This window comes from Anolis sagrei, chromosome 4, assembly GCF_037176765.1.
Source record: "Anolis sagrei isolate rAnoSag1 chromosome 4, rAnoSag1.mat, whole genome shotgun sequence".
Classification (NCBI taxonomy): domain Eukaryota; kingdom Metazoa; phylum Chordata; class Lepidosauria; order Squamata; family Dactyloidae; genus Anolis; species Anolis sagrei.
This window is the reverse complement of record NC_090024.1, coordinates 76546754-76564285: the sequence shown is the minus strand read 5'-3', so window position 1 is coordinate 76564285 and position 17532 is coordinate 76546754. Positions and strand designations below refer to the sequence as shown.

The 17532-nt window shown below is 39.7% G+C and overlaps 1 protein-coding gene across 2 annotated transcripts; it reads right to left on the bottom strand.

Moving 5' to 3' along the window:
- Positions 1 to 1678: 1678 nt before the first annotated feature.
- LOC132772804 (probable 2-ketogluconate reductase) lies at positions 1679 to 16087 on the bottom strand. Of its 2 annotated transcripts, XM_060771664.2 has the most exons (6): positions 15909 to 16087; positions 12070 to 12454; positions 7921 to 8092; positions 6731 to 6909; positions 4344 to 4440; positions 1679 to 1993 (listed from the first exon to the last, which is right to left on the bottom strand). In XM_060771664.2, the coding sequence occupies exons 2-6, from the start codon at positions 12449 to 12451 to the stop codon at positions 1840 to 1842; spliced, it is 984 nt and encodes a 327-aa protein (XP_060627647.2). In that variant the 5' UTR covers positions 12452 to 12454; positions 15909 to 16087; the 3' UTR covers positions 1679 to 1839. The 2 variants fall into 2 exon arrangements, with proteins under 2 accessions (XP_060627647.2, XP_060627646.2); XM_060771663.2 differs by lacking the exon at positions 15909 to 16087 and having other exon boundaries at positions 12070 to 12469.
- Between the last annotated feature and the right edge of the window lie 1445 nt (positions 16088 to 17532).

Sequence of the window (17532 nt, the reverse complement as noted above, 5' to 3'; positions counted from 1 at the left end):
TGGTTGGAAACTAAGCAAGTGGGGTTTCTATATCTGCGGTAAGTCCAGGATGGGAGAAAGAACTCTTGTCTGTTTGAGACAAGTGTGAATGTTGCAATTGACAACCTTGATTAGCATTTAATAGCCTTGCAGCTTCAAAGCCTGGCTGCGTCCTGCCTGGGGAATCATTTGTTGGTAGGTGTGAGCTGGCCCTGATTGTTTCCTATGTAAATACCAAATGTCCTGTTGCTATAAATATCAGCAAAAGTATAAATATAAACGTCAGCAAAAGTATAAATTCAATTAATCTTGAGAATACTCAATTAATTCGTATAGTACACAAGCATAGGGACATACAAATGCGATGGGACTATTTACAATGGCGTAGCAAACATAATATTCATGTTTTCAAATAATTAGTCGGATCTTCCAAAAGTCGTGTGGACAAACTTTAACATATCCGAAATAATCCCATATGAGTTCAAGTTGAGATTAAAAGTCTTGGGAATACTACAAGGATTTCCGGGTATTTATTGTCTTTGTTTCACGAGGAGTATTCCCTTCTTCAGGTTTCTTTCAAGGTTTCTTCAATCGTTTGAAATAATATCTTCTAAGGCTTTATAAACTAAACTTGAAGAGGACAAAATAATAGATATGCTACCAGCACCCAGTTGCAATATAATACATTATATACAATTTAACAAGATAACATACTCACTTCCATACTTTTGCTGAAGTTTATAGCAACAGGACATTTGTGTATTTACATTGTACTTATAGATATCTGTGTAGTTAGACTGATTGTTTCCTGTCTGGAATTCCCCTCTTTTCTGAATATTGTTCTTTATTTGCTGTCTTGATTTTAGAGTTTTTTTAAAGGGCCCCCAGTGGCATAGTGGGTTAAACCGCTCAGCTGCTGAACCTGCTGATCAAAAGGTCGTAGATTTTAATCCGGGGAGTGGCGTGAGCTCCCGGCTGTTAGCCCCAGCTTCTGCCAGCCTAGCAGTTCAAAAACATGCAAATGTGAGTAAATCAATAGGTACCGCTCCGGTGGGAAGGTAACGGCGTTCCATGCAGTCATGCCAGCCACATTACCTTAGGTGTCTAATATTTATTTATTTATTTACAGTATTTCTATACCGCCTTTCTCATCCCTGGGGGGACTCAAAGCGGTCTATGGACAATGCCAGATCTTCAGATTAGAAATGGAGATGAGCACCAACTCCCAGAGTTGAACTCAACAGGACTTAATGTAAAATTTGTAAAGGACACTTTTAGGAACAATATTGAAATGCTTGGCAGGGCATTTATTTGATTCTCTGGTTCCCAGCAGCAGATCTTTTCTTTATGCACAAGGTTTTAAAGTGAGAAATGATAACAAAAAGGGTATGGCCTGTCTGTCTCTGTGTCCATTCTAGGATTTTATTTGGATATGTGAAACCGCAGATAATATCAGACCTTATTGATTGAATGACTTCTGGCAGAAGCTTACCACAGTATCACTTGGAGGACCTTGAAAATGCCTGGAGGGAATATATTTTACCAGATGCAGGTAAATGAAACCGTGGGTACTGATCCTGCAGATGTGGAAGGGATGCTACTATATATCATCTTTTTAAAAAATTTCCATATTGCTTTTCTATCTCATTTAACAGCCCTCTATGGAATAATGGAAGAATACAAAAAAGGAACAAAAAAAAAAAGGAACAAACAAAAAAGTGCTGTTTATTCATGTTATCTTTTATATTTCTGAGGAGTGTGAGATTCTGTTGCCCAATGAAAAGAAAAATCAGTGTATCATTTTTCAATGTAAAATCTCATGCAGATACAGATGATTGTACACAACACATATGCAGCTTGTCATCCTTGGACTTCATTCAGGACAGGGAGACCTTTCACAGCGGTTAAGATGCTCTCAACCATGTTTCTCATCATAAGGAAGCGGGTTTGTGAAGTTGCACTTCCAATGTGAGGTGTTATTGTCACATTCTTTAACTGCAACAAAGGATGGTCTCTGGAAGGAAAGGAAACTAGGGGTCTTCATAAGCTCTCAGTGAAGCATAACACACTATTTCAGTTCTGAAAATGCATGGGAGCAACTTAAAGCCAAACGTAATTCATGCTAATGTTTCTCTACTTTCCTCTTATTGCAATCTATGCTAAATATTGTGCTACTTTATTCACAAACATCTTTCTGGAAAGTAAATGCAGTAGAGTCTCACTTATTCAAAATAAACAGGCCAGCTGGACATTGGATACGCTAAAATGTTAGGTAATAAGGAGAGATTAAGGAAAAGCCTATTAAACGTCAAAATATATTATGATTTTACAAATTAAGCACCAAAACATCATGTTTTACAACAAATCGACAGAAAAAGCAGTTCAATACATCGTAAAGTTATGCAGTAATTATTGTATTTACAAATTTAGCACCAAAACATCATAATGTATTGAAACCGCTGTGGATCCAGGCAGGAAACACACTGCTTTGGATAATACAGAACATTGGATAAGCGAGACTCTACTGTAATAACATTTCCTCTAGTCCTACAATAATAGACATTGTTTCACATCATATCGTAATGATCTACAATATCAGACCTGGTTTTTAAATCTTTTTTGTTATTTATTTAGCTATGCATTGTTTTAATCCATATTGTAAGACACTTTGGATTCCATGCTGGGAGAAAGGAAAGGTATCATTGAATGGATGAATGAATAAATAAATAAATACATTCCAAAAATAGCTTTGTACATTAAATTGAAAGTTTTTCTTCTTTCTGGGAGATTTCTTTTTTGATCTCGTGCTGAGAGAACGGCAAGACATAAATGGAATAAATGGTTTTTTTAAAAAAAAAATCCAATAAAAGCTTTGTGAATTAAATTGATATTTTTTCTTACTAGGGGATTTTTTTAAGTATATGTTCAACCTAGTCTGTCATGATACTTAGCATGCTGAAGACAAGAGATAACAGTTTATAGAAGAATTTGAGAGATACTGAAAGTCTGAATTCAAAGTTCACTAAGTTAATTAAGTACACCGTCTCCCAAAGCAGTTGCTCTACTCCGAACTCAAGAACGGAAAATGGAGTTTTGGTGGACAGGAAAAAAGATTTAAAGATGGGCTCAAAGCCAACCTTAAAAACTGTGGCATACACTGAGAACTGGGAAGCCCTGGCCCTTGAGCACCCCAGCTGGAGGCCAGCAGTGCTGCAGAATTTGAAGAGGCACGAATGGGGGGCTAAAGAGAGAAACGTGCCAAGAGGAAGGCGCATCAAGCCAACCCCGACTGAGACCGCCTTCCACCTGGAAACCAATGCCCTCACTGTGGGAGAAGATGCAGATTAAGAATAGGGCTCCACAGTCACCTACGGACCCACCAGAACACTGATCCTGGAATACTATCCTACTCGGCCAACGAGGGATCGCCTAAGTAAGTAAGTAAGTAAGTACATAGGTATAGTCTGTGTATCTTAGATATTAGTGGAGGACATGGAAAGAGCCTCCTTGAAGACTGAGTAAATGGGAAATGTTTCTTGTAAACAGCTAATCTTTCCAAACCAAACAAAGAGTGGGCAACTTCCAAATTTCCTTAGTTATAGATGGATGGATAGAGGAGTTTTTTTAATATAACCTTCTCTTCTTTTTAATGCTATCCCCACCCTACTCCCCAATCCACATTTTTGTCATCTTATTATATTGTATGTAAAAGTCACAATAAAAACCATTTATAAAAAGAAGGGCAACTTGGAAGCCCCTGAACAAACTCAGAAGTGGAGTGGGCAGATCAAAAGACAATCTGGCAAAATGGCAATACCTAAAAGAATCCTCCACCCTGTGCAACTGTGGATCAGAACAAATAACTCCGTATCTGTATGCTTGCCCACAATGCCCTGCCTCATGCACAGACAACTGTTTAAAGCTATAGACAATGCGGTCTCTGTTACCCGGTTTTGGTCAAAAATTATTTATTCACTTGTGTTCCTCTATTTAATCAGTTTTATGCTTATTTATGCAATGCTTTTGACATGAAATAAAAACATGTTGGCAATATAAACACTCTGAAACATCAGTTGGTCTAAATGAGGAAAGTTAAGCACATACCTCACTGTATGAAATATTTTATGTAGTTTAGCCAAAAGTAATTCCAGGTCAACAAAACACATCTGAATTGTTTTGTAGTAAATGGACAGCTATCCCATCTTGAAATAACTCTGGGCTGAGATGACATTGATGTATTAGAAGTAAGTCTGAACATATTTTGGTACAGTTTACGCCACAGACATAGCAGCAGAGCCAAAACATTCATAGACCAAAATGGATTGTATTGCTACTTAAGCATTTAACCCTGAACAATTTTTTACCTTGGCAATGGCTCAGGATAGGTCACATCCAAAGCTGCAGACTTAATAACTCCATTCTGGAGTGCATTCACCAGGGCATCTTGATCAACCACTTGGCCTAAATAAAAAACAAAACAAAACCAAAACCAAAATAATTTTCTTGAATCAGTATACAGTACTTAATTACAAAATAGAAAATAAAAACTTTAAGATTCTACTAGGTTTTTAAATCCTTGTGTGTGATTGTTTATTGGTTATTGTTTATATGTGATTTATATTAATTGTATTGTATTTATTATTTTTGTTTATTGCTTTTTTGTTTTTATTGATGTGTTGTTGGGCTTGGCCCAACATGTAAGCTGCTCCGAGTCCCTTGGGGAGATGGTGGTGGGGTATAAATAAAGTATTATTATTATTATTATTATTATTATTATTAACAGATTTTCACCAAACCATAACTGGTCCACTATCTTGGGGTGGGGGATGCATGGTTGTACTCATGTTGTCACATCTTTGCTCACCAGTACCTATACAAGCTAGGGTTGCTGAGACCTATATAGGCCAACAACATCTGGATAATCACAAATCCCCTTATCCTGCAATATTTAGCCCCTCTAGTTTCATCGCCATGTGTAAAATTATCTTCCTCATAAAGTGGAGACATCACATCACAGAAGGTTCTCAAGATTCATCAAGTGTCAGGGTTCTTCTGACAAAAGACTTTTCTGGATCATAGACCCCTTCAATACTGCATATAATCCTAATTATAAGAGCAGATAATCCACATTATTTGCTTTGAACTGGATTATATGTGTCCACACTGCCATATAATCATGTTCAAATCAGATAACCTGGATTTTATATGGCAGTGTCGAAGGGGCCGAAGATTGGTGTATTTGTATTGATTTGGAAAGTGACAGCTGTTGATTTGGGTTTTCTGGGCTGTGTGGCCATGTTCCAGAAGCATTCTCTCCTGACGTTTCACCTGCATCTATGGCAGGCATCCTCAGAGGTTGTGGGTGTGTTGGAAACTTGGAAGTGGGGTTTATATATCTGTGGAATATCCAGGGTGGAAGAAAGATTTTTTTTGTCTGTTTGAGGTAGGTGTGACTGTTGCAACTGGCTGCCTTGATTGGCATTTAATGGCCTAGCAGTTTCAAAGTCTGGCTTCTTACTATATGGGGGAATCCCAAGCCATAGATGCAGGTTAAACGTCAGTAGAGAATGCTTCTGGAATATGGCCACACAGCCCAGAAAACTCACAACAACCCAGCGATTCCAGTTATGAAAGACTTCAACAACACAGCTGTTGATTTAATTGCAGTCTTTAGTGGATTCCACATCTTCCTACAGGTCTTATCAGACATACTTCAAAACACATGATAATATTGCTCAACTCTGCAGATTACTTTTGGATGAATCACTAAATGTTTATAGACATGCATGCACATAAACACATGAACAAAACAGTGGTTATGCATACCCATGATAGCTTTCTGTCATTGCAATATAATTACTTTCTTACTAAATATTCCAATCAGGGACAACATACTGGCAGAATTGCTACCATATCCACTACTACTACTACTACTACTACTACTACTATGCTTTATTTATATTCTCCTCTTCTCCCCTAGGGGACTCAGAGTGGATTACAACATTTACTTACATAGGCAAACATTCAATGCCTTTACAATCATATACAATGAGACACACAAACAAAGGCAAAGGCTTCTTTTATTTCTGGCTGTGCTCATCTCTGGCTCTGGGGAGATGCTTTCTCCATTTTCAATTCAAGGAGCCTGCATTGTCACCCCCTGGTTGTGTGCCTGGTAAGATTGCTTGGATTGCTCTTTGCCTTTTCCCGCTGAAGCGGTACCTATTGATCTACTCACATTTGCATGTTTTCGAACTGCTAGGTTCGCAGGAACTGGAGCTGACAGACGGGAGCTCACCCCATCTCACGGATTCAAACTGCCAACCTTCAGGTCAGCAGTTCAGCAGCACAAGTGTTGGAGCCACTGCGCCACCGTGGCTCCAACACATACTCAAGAGGTGGAGGAAAGACAGCACAAATGTTTTAAATGGCCTTTCAGATTCTCATTGGCCACTATCCAGCAATCCCAGAAAGTGCTGAAGAAGAGAACTATCCAGTAACAGAAAGAGTGAAGCCATGGCAGCCAATCTGGAGAAAACTGGGAAGGCCATACAATTATTTCCCCTGTTATAACCCTTCAACTGGCAGATCTTTAGCACAGTACCCTAAGTGTGTACAGAATCAAGTGTGCTTCATTTTATACCACCTTTCCAAGCATATTTTATTGATCTGTTCACAGCTGCGACAGGTTTCTCACCATAATGAATGTGTGATTGATTGTAATGAGTGCCACAGCAGTACTATATCCTACCTCGACAAATGTTGATCAGAGTAGCTGTGGGTTTCATGAGCTTGAGCTCCTTTTCCCCAATCAGCTTCTGTGTTTGAGGCGTTAAGTTGACAACCAACATCACAAAATCAGATTGTCGGAGTAACTCTTCCATCTTGGGACAATAATGAGCCCCAACTGCCTGTTCGTCAGCTTCTTTTCTGCAAGAGGCAAATGTTTAGCTCAAGTTAAAGTTTCAACATAAAGAATATCTCAGTTGCGGCTTATTATCAATGCGAAACCACTTGATGAGATTCAGGATTTCAAAAGGACATGGACTAAAAGGACAAAGAAAACTGAACATCATCTGCATATCAGTTGTACCATGTGCCATTGCAGTGTGAAGCGGGAATAATATACTATGCTATTCATTAATCTGCAGATCAGAAGGTCAGCAGTTCGAGCCCGGGTCAGGGTGAGCATCCGCCGTTAGCTCCAGCTCACCTGCCCACCTAGCAGTTCGCAAGTAGATAAAATAGGTACTGCTTTTAGTTGAAAAGGTAATAAAGTTGCCCCTAAAGACATCGATTGGAGGAAAGCTCCTCGGCATATATGATGAAGTGACAGCACCCCCCTGTGGCGGGAGTCGAGCACAACCTCCAAGATGCCGGAATTAAGATGGGAAAAACTGCCTTTATCTCTCTTTGTGTTGTATGTCCTTTGGGTTTTGTGTCCTTGTTAATTGTACATTCAGCATCGAATGTTTGCCATATATGTGTTCTGTAAAGCTGCTCTGAGTCCCTTTCGGGGTGAGAAGGGTGGGGTATAAATACTGTAAATAAATACGTATTTTGCAGGATGTGTGTTTGTTAAACCATGATCCTCCAGAGCATATTGTATTACGGTCTTATTTATTAAAATAGTGCAGGTAAAGATATTATTTGAGACTTGTGTCTCCTATACTTTGACCTATGCTTATATTGTATATTCCTAAACCCAAATATTACATTACTTTTCCAGGTAATAACTGCCCTTAAGCATGCTCATGGAAGTCAGGCTCACATTCCTGACAAATCAAGCAAAGGAAATAATAGTTTAACTGAAATGGGCCCGAATCAATAAAAGAGAAACAGTTAATGCTGAAAGTGGCAGAAAAGTGAAATCAGTTTAGAAAAGTCCCCAGTGAAATGAAGTTCAGTGTAAGATCAAGCTGATTAGAGATTAATTTTTACCTCCGGTTCCTGTTATGATAAAGGATTTTCATTTCAAAGGCTTTGGCTCTCTGGGCTACCTTATAACCGATGGTGCCCATTCCAATGATCCCCAGAGTTGCACCAGTTACTTCTTCTCCCAGCCAGTCAGCCTTAAAATGTTTAGTGTCAGGAGAAACTGAAATCTGATAACCTGAAATAAACAATGATATTATTCCTGTACTCAGACGACTTGAATGATAGAAGCTTTATCTATATATATAAATTTGTTAGGGGCATCCAACGAGGAAACAAAACTCAAAAAACCCCCAACGAAACTTAACCAAAATTCCCATGCCCATAACACAACCCACAAGGTACAAACATATCTAATCAAAATGAAAAACAACACAACAACACACTCACAAAACGGCAAAACAACAAAACTCAAAAATCCCCCAACGAAACTTAACTAAAATCCCCGTGCCCACAACACAACCCACAAGGTACAAACATATCTACTCAAAATGAAAAACAACACAACAACACACTCACAAAACGGCAAAACAACAAAAATCAAAAATCCCCCAACGAAACTTAACCAAAATCCCTGTGCCCATAACACAACTCACAAGGTACAAACATATCTACTCAAAATGAAAAACAACACAACAACACACTCACAAAACAGCAAAACAACAAAACTCAAAAATCCCACAACGAAACTTAACTAAAATCCCCGTGCCCATAACACAACCCACAAGGTACAAACATATCTACTCAAAATGAAAAACAACACAGCAACACACTCACAAAACGGCAAAAGAACAAAACTCAAAAAAACCCCAACGAAACTTAACCAAAATTCCCATACCCATAACACAACCCACAAGGTACAAACATATCTACTCAAAATGAAAAACAACACAACAACACACTCACAAAACGGCAAAACAACTGAGCATGCGCATTGGCGCCCAGCCGCAAGTTCCCTGGCGCGCGCACATGGCCTTCCGGCCAACGTTCCCTCTGCGGAAACCATGCCCACTCCAAGCCCCGCCGCGCCGCTTCCCGCACACACACACCCCCTGCCGCACACACACACGCAACCCCACGCTCCATCACTCCCCCCGCCGCCGCACACACACACGCAACCCCACGCTCCATCACTCCCCCCACCGCCGCACACACACGCAACCCCACTCCCCCCGCCGCCGCACACACACACGCAACCCCACGCTCCATCACTCCCCCCGCTGCCGCACACACACACGCAACCCCACGCTCCATCACTCCCCTGCCCCAATCTTACCTCCTTTTACTTCACGCCACCTCCAAACCCCACCCCGCCCCTTCCCGCCCTGTCAAAATCTAGGAAAAACAGGAAGGAAGGAAAGAAGAAAGAAAGAGAAAGGGAGGTAAAGAAAAAGGGGGAAGGAAGGAAAGTTAGAGGAAGAAGAAAAGGAAAGAAAAGGAAAGATGGAAGGAAAGATAAGAGAGACAGCAGAAGAGAAAGAAAAAGGGGGAAGGAAGGAAAGAGATAGAGAAAGAAGAGGAGAAGGAAAGATGGGAAGGAAGGAAGGAAGGAAGAAGGGAAGGAGGGAGGGAGGGAGGGAGGGAGGGAAAGAAGGAGAGAAAGAGGGAAGATTGGCCACAGCAACACGTGGCGGGTAAAGGTTGTTATTTCTATTATTATTATTATGCTATTGTTCCTATGAGACCCTTTTAGGGGGAATGGGAGAGGTGTCAGGTCCCGGAGGCAATGCATTGCATTATTGTTATTGTTATGATGGTGGTGAAATAAAAGGAAATAAAAAGTGAAAGAAGGAAGCAAACAGGGAGGGAAGAAAGGCAAAGGAAGAAAGGGGGAGGGAATGAAGGAAAGAGAGAAGGATGAAACCAAGTAGTGAAAGAAGGAAAGAAAGAAACAGGTAGAGAAGGAAGAAAGGAGAGAAAGGGGGAGGAAAAGGGGGAAGGAATAGGTAGGGACCTCTCTTGCATAATAGTCCAGATATCTACCTCAACTTTGATAAGTTTTACTATAGGCCACAGCAACGCGTGGCAGGGCACAGCTAGTGTGCTCATAAAGGTAAAACGTTCCAAATTGCATTCTACTGAAATGCTTTGTTTTATCCAGTGCCTGAGTTGGGGTGCGTCTATACTGTAGAATCAATGCAGCTTGACATCACTATAGCTGATATGGCTCAATGCTTTGGACTTGTGGGATTTGTAGCTTTACACAGTCTGTAGCCTTTTCTGTCAAAGAGTGCTAGAGCTTCACCAAACTATACATTGTTGAGTTTCCTACCTGGACTGCACAAGTCTTTGTGCCATCAAGTTTCTAGTCATCAATGAGTAGATAGACTAGAGACATGGCTAAGCTCAGGGATTCCTTTTCCCCACATTCCTATGAATGTTCTTTGTCTTTACTGCTAGCCACTGCGTTCCCCCACTTTGATAACATAATAATGGAATTCTATGGGGGAACTTCTTTTTAAGTTTGAACTGCCCTGGGAAGGCCATGTGGTCTCCACCATTCCTCTTCTGCTTTTCTTTCTCCCTGTGAGGATGCATTTTGCCTCTCTGTAGGCAAAATGTAGCTGCATGGACTTTTTAACTTTTTAACTTCTTTAGAAGATGAGATTAGGTAAACTAGTTAGCTCCAAGGCCTTTCCTATCAAGAATGTAGTTCTTTTTTACTTTAATAAATATTTTAAGCCCAAAGTTCTGACTCTGCAATCCTGAACCATCCTAAAGATTAGAAGGCTATCACTTCCCACCACACGTATGTTTCTGCTGGTTATGGAGTTTACTCCTAGTACTCTGCTATATTTTGGTAGAATTACCCTTACTGGGGGTTATTTTTGATTCCCCAACACAAATCCCATCATTTCATAGCACTGAGTCATGACAGTTAAAGTGGTGTCAAACCACATTGGTTCTAAGTGTAAAAGCACTCTTAAACTCCTTTCTTGCCATAGAAATACTGTCTAATTAACTCACTACTTCCTTCACACTAAGGGCCTCTGAACCATGCAATAGAGAGAGACAGGTTTGAGGTTTTGAGGAGATCCATGTAAGTCAGAACTTAGTTATAATTTATCTGCACTCTTACGTGATACCAGGATTCGACTGAGTGTAAAACCTGGATCTAAAACATGTGCTGAGGATAAAGCAAGCATTTGTTGAGAATGAGATACAACTAGGTTTTCTGCATCATAAAATTAGCTGGAAAACTGTTTTCTAAAAGTCATCATCAATAGTTGCAGTTCAGATTGGAGGGAAGTCAAAAGTGGAATGCCCTTGGCTTCTGCCTTGCGACTGACACTCTTCAATAATTTTGTCAATGACCTGTAGGTTGGAAAACCTGTCTCTCGACACTGAGAGGTAAAGTTGATTTTATTCTGCCAAAATTTCAATATAAACATATTGGCTTGTGAAGACAGGCCTAGTGCTGAAGCATCAAGGGAAAGAAATCCCATGCACAGCTCAAACAGAAAGTAAACAAACACCTCCGCCTGGAGAGGAAACTGCAATGTACCCATACTAATGCCCTTTCCCTTTGTTCCTTTGCCCTGGTTTTGCCCATCACTGATCTTCATTGGACAGGACACTCCCATCAGTGCATCCCACCAGATAGGGAGGGGGAAATTACATATTGATCCAAAATTAGCAATTTTTTGTAGCCAACATCCCAGCTGGTTCCTGGGGTGCCTGTGTGGGTACCATGTCTATTTAATACACATCCTGACCTAGTTTACATGGCATTGTAATCAGTACATCAGTATCTGCATCATAAACATTGTATAATGCAAACCATATAAAACAGGTTTTGGCAGGTCTTTACTAGTGAAACCAGCTGTTCTCTGATCCACATCTGCATTCTGCTTACAACCTACAAATAAGTTTTATGTAAGGCTTTCAACACATGACCATTCTAATTAGTAGGGTCTGTGTAATTAGGTACTTGTAGCATACAAACAATCCAAAGACAATACTAATGCTGTAAAAAAATTTCAAGACTCTGAATGTATTTTAGGCTAGATCTAATAGAAAATGTTTCATACAAATTAGTTGTCTAAAGTCTGCTGGTTATTGTGCAGTATTTAACCATACACCAAAGCCATACATGATCTAGCAAACTCACAAGCAAGATATTTATCCAACGGTAATTATAAGACAGAGTTGTACCTTCCACAATTCTCCTAGCAGAAGCCAGCATCAAAGCCATTCCAAGGTCTGCTGTAGCGTTGGTAACTGCTAATGGAGTGTTAGCTAGTTTTACACCAAAGCTGAAAATCAACTTTAGGTCCAGGTGATCTATTCCAGCACCAGAGTTTACAATCACCTTCAAGTTAGGCAAAATCTGTAGAAGCTCCCTGTTAATCACGGGCTTGTGGAACCATAGGAACACCGCTTGGATTTTATGACGGAGAGTTTCCTTGTTTTCAAGAAATTCCTTCATAGTGATGAGCTTCAGATGTTTCTCCAGAAACTCCACGTGGTCTTCATATACTCCATGGAGACCTCCTATAACATTTATTAGTGTATAAGGAAGCTCCTGTTCTTCCATCCTCTGTAATATATACATATACATATACACCATCATACAAAAAATCTTTTTAATGAATGTGATGTTAATAATGTTATACTTTCAATAATATTTTGTCTCAGTCGTAGTGGTTTAATTATAAAATCAGTTAAGGAAGGTCTAATCAGGATGGTTATTTAAGATTTCTAAGGCCCCTTCCACACCACTGAATAAAATCCCACATTTTCTTCTTTGAACTGAAATATATAGTAGTGTGAACTCAGATAATCCAGTTCAAAGCTTGAGGGATTTTCTGCCTTAATATTCTGGATTATATGGCTGTGTGGAAGGACCCTAAGAGGTAAGAATTGAACTCCATTCAGTAGAACTCACTTGGGATACTAGATCAAGATCTTTTAATATCCATCAGTTCTTCTATACTTATTACTTAGACACTCTACGCTACAAGATCAGCCCTCCCGTTTGATAAAAAGAGACGGTAGATGTTGGGAGGAGGCTACAAGGTGTGAAATGAAAACATAGTGCAGACCACTAGTATCCAATCTTCGGTCCTCTAGGTGTTTTGGATTTCAGTTGCCAGAATTCCTGAGCATTGGACAAGCTGCCCAGGACTTCTGGGAGTTGGAGTTGAGTTTATCAACAGGTGTAGGTTTAAGACATCCTGTGATTATTCACTTCTTGTGAATGTTTGTCAAGGATGATAGGACCTACACTACAATCCTTTTCAAGATCAATTAAATAAAACAATAATTCCAAAATTAAGTTTGGTTTGCAAGACTCAAGGGATCTGATAATTTTTTTCCTTGGTGTTATTGCAGCTTTCTTCCAGAAAAATTGTGATGAAGTGTAATGAATAGGTAAAGGATTAAATCCCATCTGATCTTAGAAACTAAGTGGGCTCAACACTGGTTAGTACTTGGTTGGGAGACCAATACACACCACCAGAATTGGCAAAACCACCTGAGTATTCCTTGACTGGGGCCTTATCTACACTGCCATATAATTGAGTTTTTGAATCTAGATTATCTGATTTGAACTGGGTTACATAGCAGTTGAATCCAGCTAAAATCAGAAAATCTGAATTAAGAAACTGGATTACATGGCAGTGTAGATCCAGCCCTTTCATTACAGTGATAGCTATTTATTCTGCTCCTGAAACATCTCCACACCGAACTATTTGTGTATTAATATCAGACATTAATGGTCAATATACATGCACACCCAAATCTGAATTTTCACACAATCCTCCTGGTTGTGTTTATTGTTTAAATTGGCTTTTAATACTCTTTCTCCTCATGTGAAGCGAACAGCCTGCTTTCACTACAGACAAAAGGCAGTTCTATGAGTAATTGCGAAACTTCGCTTATGTAAGAGTAATTTATTTTAAAGTCTGAAAATAATTGACTCAATCTATGTCCATATTAATGCTTGTCAGATGGAACCAGTTAGATAATTATTATAAAGGAGAAAGAGGATCAGGAGGAGAAAACATTCAAGCGGAAAGAGCTACAAAAATGGTAAAGGTTTGTGAAGACCAAAGGAAGGAACCAAGAATGGAAGTTTTGAGTGTCTAGGTCAATTTTGAAGCATTTATCTTGGGCTACTTTTATCAGGACAGATAAAGGAGGGATTGATTTTACAATGAAGTCTCAAAGTATCCTCTATTTTCTCAGTGTGACTATATCCAAGAACAGGTCTCTGAAACCTGCTGCAAATATGCCTTTATATGAAGCTAAACCTGGTTTGCAATACATAATAAATAAATAATAAATAAGAAACTTTATTTCTATCCCGCCCTATCTCCCTGAGGGGACTCCAGGTGGTTTACAACAAATATTGGCAAACATTCAATGCCGTGAGAAGCTGAACGAAGACAAAAATATCCAACCCCCCCCCCCCAAATTCCAAAAACAAATTTACGTCTACATTAAAATAACACATTATACTGCAATATTACCAGTAATATTATATGTAATATCTAATATACAATTATCATATTATTACATTACTATAGTGTACGTTGTAGGTAAAGGTTTTCTCCTGGCATTAAGTCCAGTCGTGTCTGACTCTGGAGGTTGGTACTCATTTCTGTTTCTAAGCCAAAGAGCCGGCATTGTCCTTAGACACCTCCAAGGTCATGTGGCCAGCATGACTGCATGGAGTCCTGTTACCTTCCCACCGGAGCAGTACCTATTAATCTAATCACATTTGCACATTTTCAAACTGCCAGATTGGCAGAAGTTGGGGCTAACAGTGGGAGCTCACCCCGCTCCCTGGATTTGAACCAGTGACCTTTCAGTCAGCAAGTTCAGGAGCTCAGCAGTTTAACCCCCTGCACCACCGGGGGCTCCATAAGTTGTAGTATATAGAATATATTATATTACAATATTATTAATATTATATATAATATACTAGCACTATTACATTACAGTGCTATTATTTCTATATATATTATTACATTGTTTATATCAATAAAGAGAGGAAATGTAGGTATGATAATAATAATAATAATAATAATAATAATGGTTTGCCGGCCATGAAAGCTTTCAACAATATAATAATAGTAGTAATTCCCTGATGTCCTCCCTTAATTATCATATTATAATGGATATAACAATAATAATAATAATGGTTTGCCAGCCATGAAAGCCTTCAACAGGGCTGCTTTACAAGAGCCGGCGTTGTCCGTAGACACCTCCAAGGTCATGTGACCGGCATGACTGCATGAAGCGCCATTATATATCTCATTATATAAATATAATATAAAGATAATATATATTATTATATTATATTATGATATTTTTTTTAATCTGTTTGTTTGTTTTCTGTTAGAAATGTAATACAATGTTTTGGTTGCGGATGACACGATAAATAAATAAATTATGATAGATTATAGAGATAGATTGAAATACAAATATTCCAAAATACAAAGCACTTCTAATCCCATTCATTTAGAATAAGGGATATGCTACTTGTATTAATGCAGTCTGGCATCACTTGGTTTCAGCTCAGTGCTATGGGACCCTGGGAGTTGTAGTCTGGTGATGCTCCAGCGTTCTTTGTCAGAGAAGGTTGCAGGCTATGCAAAACTACAGCTCCCCTAATTCCACTCCATTGAGCAAAGGCAGTTAAAGCGGTCTCAAACTGCATTCATTGTACAGTGGAGAGCCACCCATGGACCTCAAAACACATCAAGTCCCTTCGCGTTCTAATCCCCCTCCCCATCTCTCTGCTGAAATTTGCATAAAGCAATCCTATTGGTTGGAAATCGCTTCCTACTCCAATTCGGTCTGGAGCTCTGAAAGCCCCATTTCTCAAGAGAGAGAGAGAAACCAGTTACTTTTGGGAAACTGAGGTTTGCAGAGAGTTGATCAACAATTCCTTTGACAAAGAAGCAGCAGAAGAGAGAGAAAAGTATGACCACCAAGGAGAATATTACATTTCCCTTTACTTTGTGTCATCAAACCATAAAATTTACCTTTTTTTCAGCTCGGTTCAGCAGAAAAGAATGAGTTTCTTGTCCTGATTGGCCCTTTTAGCCCAGATTCCTGGAAACTGTCTTCAGAGGACTTTTTAATTCCTTGGGTTTTAAAGCACCAGAAGGAGTACACACAGAGGACTTTACACTTGAACTGAGAAGTTATAAAGTGGGAGGAGCTACAGGAGGAGATCTTACGTATTGAGGCTGAGATTGCAGCCAAATAGTAATTATAGACCAGAGATTTCCAAACACATTTTTTAGACATGCATGATTTTCTGACACAGTAATTCAGATTTACTAGCAAACGAAAGGTTAAACCAGTAGTTCCCAGCCTTTTTTTGACCAGGAACCACTTTTTCCAGGGACCACTCTCCAACATTAGTACTAAAAGGGTTACTAATCAGTTTTTGGTCAACTTTAGATTCGGTTTGGTTATTTGGGGTGCTGATTCAGAAAATTGCATTGGATAGATCACATCAGCTCTAGTTTCTCATACAGAACATATCCCATCCAGTAGTTGCCATCTGCTCGCCCATAGAAAATCATATTTAATAAGACTTGGCACGATAAGGGGGGTTTGTGAGATCAGTCGCTCTTGTTGCAAAGGTATAGTAATGGTGAGGCCGCAGATCAGATTTTATTTCTTGTGGACCACTGATGGTCCATGGGCCAAAGGTTAGAATCACACTCCTAGAGCAATGTTGCCTTGGTTAGATCACACCTGGAATATTGTGTCCAATTCTGGGCACTACAATTGAAGAGAGATATTGACAATATGGAATGTGTCCAGAGGAGGGTGACTAAAATGATCAAGGGTCTGGAGAACAAGCCCTATGAGGAGTGGCTTAAAGAGCTGGACATGTTTAGCCTGAAGAAGGGAAGGCTGAGAGGAGACATGGTAGCCATGTATAAATAAATGAGAGGAAGTTATAGGGAGGAGAGGGCAAGCTTGTTTTGTGCTGCCCTGGAGACTAGGATGCGGAACAATGGCTTCAAACTACAAGAAAGGAGATTCCATCTGAACATTAGGACGAACTTCCTGACTGTGAGAGCCATTCAACAGTGGAACTCTCTGCCCCGGAGTGTGGTGGAGGCTCCTTCTTTGAAAGCTTTTAAACAGAGGTTGGATGGCCATCTGCTGGGGGTGTTTTGAATGCAGTTTTCCTGCTTCTTGGCAGGGGGTTGGACTGGATGGCCCATGAGGTCTCTTCCAGCTCTATGATTCTATGAAAGTGGTAGCTCATGGACTGGTCTTGGTCCCTTCACTATTAGTTCCTAGCTTGCAGTATGTTTCCAGGAAATGAATCTGTTACAAATTAGTTTTTGGTCAACTGTAGATTTGGTTTGATTATTTGTGGTGCTGATTCGGAAAATTGCATTGGATAGTCCACATCAGCTCTAGTTTCTGATACAGAACATATGCCATCCAGTAGTCACCATCTGCTCACCCACAGAACACCATATTTAATAAACCTCAACACTATAAGGGACGTTTGCGAGAACAGTCTCTTGTTGCAATGGTGTAGTAACGGTGAGGCTGTGGACCATATTTTAATTCTTGTGGACCACTGGTGGTTCCATGGACCACAGGTTGGGAACCGCTGGGTTAAACCAATACCTT

Coding starts and splice junctions, on each gene's coding strand:
- LOC132772804 (XM_060771663.2), bottom strand. CDS start 12,469: ATGTATATATTACAGAGGATGGAAGAACAGGAGCTTCCTTATACACTA. Junction 4,441..6,730: donor TCTGATCAACATTTGTCGAG/GTAGGATATAGT, acceptor TTTTTTATTTAG/GCCAAGTGGTTGATCAAGAT. Junction 1,994..4,343: donor TATCCTGAGCCATTGCCAAG/GTAAAAAATTGT, acceptor CTTTCCTTCCAG/AGACCATCCTTTGTTGCAGT.